This window comes from Vigna unguiculata, chromosome 4 (assembly GCF_004118075.2).
Source record: "Vigna unguiculata cultivar IT97K-499-35 chromosome 4, ASM411807v1, whole genome shotgun sequence".
Classification (NCBI taxonomy): domain Eukaryota; kingdom Viridiplantae; phylum Streptophyta; class Magnoliopsida; order Fabales; family Fabaceae; genus Vigna; species Vigna unguiculata.
In genome coordinates, this window is record NC_040282.1 from 25,906,871 (window position 1) to 25,917,405 (window position 10,535).

The 10,535-nt window shown below is 34.9% G+C and overlaps 1 protein-coding gene across 2 annotated transcripts; it reads left to right on the top strand.

The window, feature by feature from the left end:
* The first annotated feature begins 975 nt into the window (after positions 1–975).
* LOC114181477 (cytochrome P450 81E8-like) lies at positions 976–6,456 on the top strand. Of its 2 annotated transcripts, XM_028067946.1 has the most exons (5): positions 976–1,533; positions 1,649–2,015; positions 4,568–4,673; positions 4,783–4,853; positions 6,188–6,456. In XM_028067946.1, exons 1-5 carry the CDS (start codon positions 1,016–1,018, stop codon positions 6,380–6,382), a joined length of 1,257 nt encoding a protein of 418 aa, XP_027923747.1. In that variant the 5' UTR covers positions 976–1,015; the 3' UTR covers positions 6,383–6,456. The 2 variants fall into 2 exon arrangements, with proteins under 2 accessions (XP_027923747.1, XP_027923746.1); XM_028067945.1 differs by lacking the exons at positions 4,568–4,673; positions 4,783–4,853; positions 6,188–6,456 and adding an exon at positions 2,654–3,335.
* Positions 6,457–10,535: the final 4,079 nt, after the last annotated feature.

The window sequence follows — 10,535 nt, forward strand, 5'->3', positions numbered from 1 at the left end:
AAAGAATAATTTTGATATACTTTTATTCATATATCAACATAGTAATATATATATATATATATATATATATATATATAAAAGATCCTTATAATTCTTATTCTTCTAACATAATTACATATACATATGCATAAATCTCTTATTTTCATCAATGATCGAACTGCCTAATTAAAAAAAAATACAATATTCGATTTACCTTAGTAATATACAATCTAATTTATCAACTACACCGATTAAAAAGGAAGTGGTAATGCTTACAAAAATTATAAAGAAGTGTACAACGTAACCTCTAATTGGTTAAAGGTCAAAGAAGGTTTGTCATATTGAGACAATTATATTCAAAAAATTATAAAACTATTGAAAAATTCAAATATGAGTTTAATTTTCCATTAAATAATAAACACCATATAAGAAAACTCGTAAATTATTATTTTAAATTTGAATAATGTCAATATTGACGTTATCTAATAAAACTCAGACAATATATGTATAGAAAGATTTCTTGATGAAATTGAAACAATTGTTTCTTATGATCGTAATACCCACATGTCAGAAATTTAAATTTGTTAGTTTGTGTGATTCAATGCTTGTAAAGCCTTGTGCCTGCTTTCTCTTCTCACTGAATTGAAGGTTCATAGTACCAACTCTATTGTGTTACGTGTTGATAACAAATCACCCATAGACCTGTTTTGGTTTACTTGGTACTCTATATAAATGCCAAGTCATACTACTTAATAAAACAGATTCCATCTTTTCTCGATATCTAAGTATCTCATTCTTTCTAAGTCATTTTGTGTGGTGTCTTGCGGTGGTGTTGTCACGTAGAGCAAGAGTCTTAAGTGTCACCGTTGTATGAAATTATCTATTACGTAAGCTCTTTCCCAGCCTAACTATCCAGCGCAAACTCCCACGTGGATTTGTCTTCACACCCTTCTCACGCCTTTTATATGGACTCACACAAAAGATTCGGCCAAACACTCCCTTAACTCAACACTATCAAGCCACACCTTCAACAACCATGGTCCCTTTTTTTTACTTCTTTCTCACATGCATCGTTCTTCTCTTCTCTTGGAGCTTCTTCTTCAAAACAAGAAGCTTCTGGAACCTTCCTCCAGGGCCCTTCTCCTTCCCCATAATCGGAAACCTCCACCAGATGAGACAACCGCTCCACCGCACCTTCCACGCCCTTTCTCAGAAACACGGCAAAGTCTTCTCTCTCTGGTTCGGTTCGCGCTTCGTCGTTGTCGTTTCGTCGCCCGAGGCAGTGCAGGAGTGCTTCACCAAAAACGACATCGTCTTGGCGAACCGTCCTCGCCTCCTCACCGGAAAATACATCGGCTACAACTACACCACCGTCGCGGTGTCGCCCTACGGCGACCACTGGCGCAACCTCAGCCGCATCGTGTCGCTCGAGGTTCACTCAACGCACCGTTTGAACTGCTTCTCGGAAATCCGAAGGGACGAGGTCACGAGGCTCGTGCGAAAGCTCGCTCACGACTCGCGCAGCGGCTTTGCCAAAGTGGAACTCAAATCCAGGTAAATTTGGCCGTAGAATTAAGTTAGGTACAAATTGTTGAAAGAGTAGATAGCAAAGTTTTGATTATACTCCATAATTTTCTTAATTTTGTACTGTTTGTATAATTTATTGAAGCTTTTCGGAAATGACTGTTAACATTATAATGAGGATGGTGTCTGGGAAGAGATATTACGGTGAAGATTGTGATGTGTGTGATGTGGAAGAAGCAAGGCAATTTCGAGGGATTATTAAAGAGTTGGTGGCTGTGGGAGGGGCAAATAATCCTGGAGACTTCTTGCCTTTGCTGAGATGGTTTAATTTTGATGATTTGGAGAAGAACCTGAATAGAACCAGTAAGATAACCGATGCTTTTTTACAAGGATTCACTGATGAACATCGTAACAGAAAACAAAGCGTCAATACTATGATAGATCATCTTTTAACACAACAACAATCACAACCTGAATACTACACGGATGAAATCATTAAAGGACTTGTCCTGGTAATTACTATATTATCTCCTTATATCATTTGAGGTTGTTTAAAAGAGTGAAAAGAAGTAAAGTAAATGCGTAACTAGTATATTCAATATTGCGTTGATTATTGGCATCTGGATAAGTCAGTCTTTTCTAGCTTTCTTGAATAATTAAGGTGATGTAGGTAGGTGCCACACGTATTTGAGATCGGGATTGGATAATTTGTGAATGAAATGCATGAAACAAAAATTGGAAGGGAAAATAATACATGGAGCATTACAGATGACAGTTGTGCATGTGGTCATAACAGACCTGTTTGTCGACTCTTGTGAGCATATGCATTGGTCTAGGAAACGGTGGAAACCAATACTTGGGGAAAAATTGTTACACCCATGTTCTTACCTCCTTTCATAATTTGTGAAATGAACTGTCAGCTGGTTCAAAAAGAAACGTGATTAAAACAAACTTACTTAATATTCTTGATTAAATTGAAATAGTCTGTTTTCCTTTATATTTATGTTTTGGAAGAAATATGCAAAAACATTAGAGAGAAGGGTATTATTTAAAGTGTTATTTTATTTTTCAGAAGATGGAAATTGTGTTTTTTAGTTTTATTATTTACAAGATTTTTTTTATTTGATTTTTTTTATTTGTTGCATTGTAGGTTATATTATTGGCAGGAACAGACACATCGGCTGTAACTTTAGAATGGGCAATGAGTAATTTATTAAACCATCCAGAAATACTAAAGAAGGCAAAAAGGGAAATAGACACTCACATAGGTCAAAACCGTCTAGTAGATGAAGTTGACATTCCTAAACTTCCTTACATTCAAAATATTGTTTATGAGACACTTCATTTGCATCCTGCGGCTCCAATGCTGGCACCCCATTTCTCTTCGAAAGATTGCCCCATTGGAGAATACAATCTTCCACAAAACACAATTTTGTTAGTGAATGCTTGGGCTATTCATAGAGACTCCAATTTGTGGAGTGACCCAACACATTTTAAGCCTGAAAGATTTGAAAATAAAAATGAAGTTAACAAGTTGCTTCCTTTCGGGTTAGGGAGAAGGGCTTGTCCTGGATCAAATTTGGCTCAACGCACATTGAGCCTAACTTTGGCTTTATTGATTCAATGTTTTGAGTGGAAACGAAGCACTGATGAAGAAATTGATCTGATTGAAGGAAAAGGAGTCACTGTAGGAAAAAAGTTCCCCTTAGAAGCTATGTGCCAAGTGTGGCAACCATCACCAATTAGTGATATTTTCTAGTGCTATTAAGAACACACCATTGTAGAAATGTTCTTTATAAAGTTATGGAAATATGCATAATAAAAGAAATTAATTATACTTTGTTGAAAAACAAATCATAGGATCAAGTCTAATCTTTAAACTACACAAACGTTTTTCATATATATCCTTTTATTTTTGAGTTATCTATTATATTACTTTCAGCTAGATAGGAATAGGAATGCATTAATACGTATGATGTGTTCATTTTTATTGACTTTTAAGTCTTTTTAATGATATGCGTAAAATATGACTAGAAAATATGATAGGTTAAAAAATCAAATTAAAATGAGTAGAACATAGATATATAAATTTAGACTTGTGCATTTGAAACAAAATAGAAATGATGTCGTATATTGAGTGGAAGAATTACAAAATGGCAGATTATTCCTTTCGTGTCTATTCTTTTGGCAAATAAAATAGAAAAAAAGTTATGTAAAAGAATGAAATGACATAAATATGCCACCATCATCAGTAGTATTTTAAAATGCTGTCTCATCTTAGAACAGTTCAAATTTAAATTGAGTATGGTTTATATTCTATTTTGTTTGTCAAAAGGAAATCATGAAAGCGAAATAAAAAAACAGTTTTCATACAAAATAAACCTTTAAGAAGAATATACATTAATTTGAACTAAAGCGTGTGGAGAAAGTACGAAGCAAACTCACAATTTTATACACGCTGACAAATGAAATCATATATTTATCGGTATCCTTTGATCCATTTTATTTTAAATGCATGCATTGATGGATATAAATACTAACATGTACATATTTGTTTCGTTTCGTCTGTCTTTATTTCTGCTCATATTCTCATTTATGTCAATATTATTTTAACTTTTAAGATAGTCTAAAAACTTATATTAACAATCCTAATTTCTTGATGTTTTATGTTTTTCTTTCTTGATATTTTATGTCGAGAAGAAGAAAATATTTATTATTTCCACATTGAATAATTGATAATATGAATTTTTATCATTATATTTTTATTTCTTGTTAGAAATTATTTAATTATATTTTTTTTCTTGATGATGGTGAAGATGGGACGAGAATTTCATATATGTGTGAATAATGGTAGAGATTGAATTTTTACTTTGAAAATGAAAATTCTCTTTTAAATATAAAAATAGGAATGAAATTATTCAAACCTACATCCACTCACTCGATTACTATATGTAAGGCCCATTAATTTTGGCTTACTATTTTTTTTCTGCCCTAGAGTAAAGGGCTACCCCTTGTGCTTGGGCCTAGAGTTACCCTAACGTTCCACTTTTCCTTGCATTCACAGAACCTTCAGCCATTTCCTCTCCACTGTACCGCTAGAGCTCTGTTAGGGTTTGTCTCTCACCTCGAACCAGTCCGCCTAAAAGCTCAAGTAGTGATTCCCACTCCACGTAAGTGATTCTGACCCTACTGTATTTACTTCCTGAGCTGTTCTTCGCATTTCACCATTTAGAGTTCGAACTAATCTCGTTTTCTTCCACTGTTCCACTGTTTCGCCAGTTCTTCAAGTCCATCACTCGAGCTATTGTGCTCCGAGGTTCCGCGTCGAAGTTCTGTTAGCCTTTTTTCAGGTACGAGAAGTTAGGGTTTCTAGTTCCAGTCATTTTGGTCTGTGTTGAGTTGGTTGTCGATTGTATGGTTTAATCCTTCAATTTGATGCGTGAGATTACTTTGTATGTTTGGTTGGTTTGAAAAACATGGCTGTTGTAGGTGAAACAGTGGCGAGACCTGTTAATCTCGCCCAAGCGAGCCAGTCTCGCCTAGGCGAGACAAACGAGGGTTCGCCCAAACCAATTTGCGCGAGAGGTCGCCCAGGCGACCCGCTCAAATTTTTGAGCGAGCGAGCATCTCGCCCAGGCGAGAGGGGTCTCGCCTAAGCGAGATCCCGCATTGCTTCCTGATGCTCTTTTCGAGTCTTCGCTTAGGCGAAGGGGACTCGCCTGAGCGAGACCCTTCAGCCTGAGTGAGGGATTGGGCGAGACAGTGTGGTGTTGGGTTGTGTATTTACTCACTTATGATTGGAATTGTTTGGGTATGACTGCCATGATGAGATGCATGTACATATGTATGGATATATGCCTAATGGTTTGCTATATATGCGTGACATGATTCATAAATGATGAATGATGGGTGTTGGGGGAACTTGGCATGTGAAATGAATGTGTGGTTTGGAACTAAAGGAACATGGTATTGATATGAGATGAGGCCCTAGACTCGTGGGGTGGTGATGATCAGAGGTATGGATTCGAAATGTGATACGCATGAGGAATTAACCTCAGGGGTTGGTATGGAATTGTAAATATGATTTAATGTTCTTTTATTTCTGATTTATGAATGTTGGTCCATGTCAGCGTGTAAATTCCTTGGGGTCTCTAGGTGAGACCTTCGGGGTTGCGCTTCAGTGGTCGGGACGTAATCCCATGGCCCCTGGTAGTGGGTGTCCATGATGGTGCCCCATCTGTATAACTAGGTAAGGATTAAAGGTAAGGTTGCATCCTTACACTCTAAGGGGTCAGTTAGTCTCACCTAGAGCGGACTGACTCTTGTGGTGAGAGTAGCAGGAGGCCTGAAATTCACTAAGGGCTAACTTTGTGGTGAGGGAAAATTGATCCATCGTAACACTTGTAACACATAGCTCGGGGGTGAGCAGGGGTATCCACCACAAGTGCAAGCATCCGCTGAATCCGACCAGGTTATACGTATCTGAATGAGTCAAGTCGAGTCGTAGTGTATTGAATGAAGAGTCATGACATGCTTGGTTGTTGTATGGGTATGGGATGGTGAAAATATAATTGATTGTATGATGAATATGTTATTGGCTCTAGCTTACCTGTTTTGTTGTGTGGTTGTATTGTATGTGGCTGTTCTTCCTTGCGATGATCATCAATTTAATTGATGGGAGCAGATGGACGAGGTTCCCGCGGTCAACAAAGAAATGGCGATTCCGCTGCTTAGCCATCGGGGCTGGATTTTATATTTCTTTTCTTCATGTTTTTCGTTAGGGCTACAGCCCATGTATTGTTACGCCTTGCTACCCTTTTCTCTTTTGTCAGACTTTTATTTGGTGTTCCCTTGGCATCGTGGTGTGCTCGGTTTGTAGGGATTGTGTTAAAGACCCCAAGACTACGCTACTTTGTTATCTCTGTGTGACGTTTTCCTTTAATTTTGCGCTTTAAATTAAATGGGGCGTTACACTATATCTATGTGAGACTTATAATTCTTTTACTGTGGACAACATAATTTTCTAATGAAAATATAATCCATTTACAAAGATTATTTACTTAATTTTTGACTCGATTTTTGTTTGAACCTAAAGTTAATCAACCATGTACCCATTAATTTTAATTTCATGAAAACACAATGTAAATGAATTGTCCAAAATTTCATTAATTTGAGAACATATCCATTAATTTTAATTTCATGAAACACAATGTAAATGAATTGTCCAAAATTTCATTAATCTGAGATTATCATGCTTCTTTTAAGTAATAATAATTATACATTAAAGACCTTGTTGATATAAGAAATTGTATCAAACTATTTCAAGAAAGTTTAGTCAATAAATGCCCAATCTTTTTTATGGACTTTGTTCTATATCAAATCAATGCATAAGTGTTACAGACATGATTTCTTTTACAAAACTAGAATGATTTTAGTTGAACATTATTGTTAAGAGTATCAAAAATCGAGATATCGAAGAAGAGTATTGAGATAAAGATATTGAAGGAAATCATAAAATGTAAGAGGGACATGGACATGTATCAAAATGCAAGAAATAAAAAAAAGGAAGATTGAAATAAGGTGAAGACATCAAAGAAGATAACATTGAGAAAATTGTTTACTATACAGAATCGGGATAGGACTAACCATTGGACCGGAGGAAAAGTTAGCCTATGATAACTGCTGCAAGATGTGTGATGAGTAACACAACTGACGTAACATGGATATATGATCCCTTTTAATACCATGCCCTTCTCCAAGAAACTTTTATCGTTTTTCAACATCAACTATATCCTTCTATGTGGTCCAATAACTACTAGAGTTTGGATGATCTTCGTAGCAAGACCATGAATTCAATAAATCAACCAAGTACATACATAAGGAATTCCTCGTTGGAATCACTTCATGCAATATACTAAACGTACACAAATTACCTATATATATAGATAACTTAAGTGATTCTAGGCCTCAATGCCTTTCACTAAATTTAGCTTCTCATGTCCATGCCTCAATGCTACTAACAATTGTTTCTCAAGCCTTAATACCACAACTTAACTAGCTTTCTAGATACACATATAGATATTGCTCTATATATTCCATTCACATATCCTTTTCACATAATCTTGGCCTCAGTTCCTTGCTTTCACTACAAGAAAATCATTAAATATAAAGCAACCAATTTTAAAGACAAAAAGTAATTGGTCACTATAGTGACTAATTTAAATACTAATTTATAATAGTCATTACATTGGTCTCTAAAATAGTCACTATTTTGAATAAAAAGCTATAATTAATTTGTGAATTAGACTCTAAATTGGTCACTAAAATTAGCTACCAAGATTTTGGCTACCAAAGAAATTAATGTTTATATTTGTCACTAATTTATAATGTACATGTTCCTTTGGTAATGAGAGTGGTTGATTGGGGTGATGTTAATGAGGGTACTATAGCATAGAATAGGACTCAAACAACATTACAATATAGCTTGTGAAGCGTCTGAAGAATGTGTAGGGAGTAGTAGAGGAGAATAACGTTTATGGCCGACACTCATGTACATTTGTTTAGATTATAGGATTTCATCATGTTATTTCATGTTGACATTGTAATATGATTGTTTAAACCTCATTCGATGTAAACTCTTTATAAAGCTATGTAATTTATGTTATAAGTCAATAGTATTACACATAAATGTTTCATCGCGCATACATAATATATTATTCACAATGCAAGTCTATATAGTTGGAATTAATACCCATCAACTCCACAAAATTTTGAAGCTAACTGACAAAGAAGGATTATCATGCCCTAGCCTTGAGATAACAATAACTTGAGCAAATTATGTTTAGTAGTGGTATGAGACAACCATCTTGTAGTTTAACCTAAAAATGATCAAGTATTTGTAATTTGATTTTGAAAAATTAATTGTAATCAACATGAAAATATTGACCATGCTTGGATTAAAAGTGAACATGTCCTATATTGATAAGTTGATGTTGCCTTATATCAAAAGGTGAAGTAGAACGTAGTGGAAAGATTATGATATTTTGCACAAATGACAAACACACTAATATGACATTACATCGATTAGCAATTTCATATCCCATGTCAGGTATAGTCATCCATTTGTCCATACTAGCTTGTATATAATTAAGCAAAGTGTTATAAAAATAAAATGTCACACAAAGGGTAATTAAAGTTTAGGATGTACCCTTAATTTTAGCAGCTCGAGTCTTTTGTGTACCCTTAATTTTAAATTTATGCAATGATGCAAGCATAATTGTAAGATCAAGACAAGCTATTTCTCATAACTTTTGTTTGATTGTGACTTTCCCTGCAATGTTAACCTCTTTTAATCAATTGACAATGAGGTCAATTTCTAGTTGAATGCACAACTCTACTTTGGATTCAATTGATGAAATATCAGAAAAGCTCAATCTAGTCCACATGATGTCTATTATACCTTGAGGTATCACCCCAAGGTCATATCTAGGTAGATCACAAGTGCAGGGTAAACCATTTGTTTGCCTCAACATGCAACCACAAAGAAAGGTCTCCTCTGTCACTAATAAAAACTTTAGGGACACCATCAACTGATATAAGAAACAACCCTCTTAATCTTTTAAGACCTTAGATGAAGTTATTTTGTCATTCACTTGATATGAATACAAAAGTTGTAGAGAAAGTCAACCTTGTCATGTAATCTTAAGTAAAGGCAACCTATATCAGATGGTCTTGTAGGTGTTATTCGTCAACAAAACAATGCTAAATGCATTCAACAATTTGATTGCATGATGATGTGTCCAAAAAAGATCACTTACAACATCAGAATCCTCTATGCATCTACACCAATGAATATATTTATCACACTATAATAACATCACCAACTCTTGTAATTCAGCTCTACACTATCTTATAGATCGTTTGTAATTATATCTTGTGTTATACACACTACAAGAAATTTTCTAATTTGCGAGGAAAATTAGCGAGGGAAAATTTTACTGACTAATTAGAGACAAATTAGCAACAAAAAAATATTGTAGCAAAGTTGTAGCTAATTAGTGATGGACTATATACAACATAATATGGTAGCTAAGTTGTAGCTAATTGGTTAGGGATTAAACACAACATAAATATGGTAGCTAAGTTGTAGCTAATTAGTTAAGGATTAGACATAACATAGATATGGTAACTAAGTTGTAGCTAACTAGTTAGGGATTAAACACAACATAAATATGGTAGCTAAGTTGTAACTAATTAGTTATAGATTATACACAACATAGATATTGTAGCTAAGTTGTAGCTACTTAGTTAGAGATTAGACACAACATAATATGGTAGCTAAATTGAAGCTAATTAGTTAGGGATTAGACACAACATAATATAGTAGCTAAATTGGTGCTAATTAGTTAGAGATTAGATACAACATAATATGATAACTAAGATGAAGCTAATTAGTTATGATTTTACCTATAAAATGATTTTATTGCTAATCCAAAACTAATAAATAGAATTTCTAATTAAAAAAATAATATACAAATTATACTATAAAAAATGAATTTATTAAAGAAATTTTAAAAAACTATCAATATATTAAAAAATCATCAAAAATGTTCCTGCACAGAACAAATAAGGTAAGTTAGGCATGCAGTCCGCTATCTCCTCAGTTGGCCTCTTCCCGGTTTGCACATGTCTGTTTGGACCTGGGAGGGGCTACCTGCACAAGGGACTCCGAAGATCAAGTCAGCCAAAGCTCTCTAAAAGTCAAATTAGGTGATTAATGGAGTAATGAATGCGTACCTTTAATTACCGAGGTCCACATGTATTTATAGAGTATTAATTATGTTTGGCCACGTCATGGGCTGGGCCCTAGTTTGGGCTGTAGGTGGGCCTGGACCCTGGCCCAGGCCCTTGGTTCGATTATTGTGGGCTCATTGGATATCAGGGGGTTTTGATTTAGCTAAGTCTTTTGGAATGGTCTGATCTGGTTACTTCTCTAGTTGGCTTATGTGGTCTTTGTTCGTGCACTGTCCTAG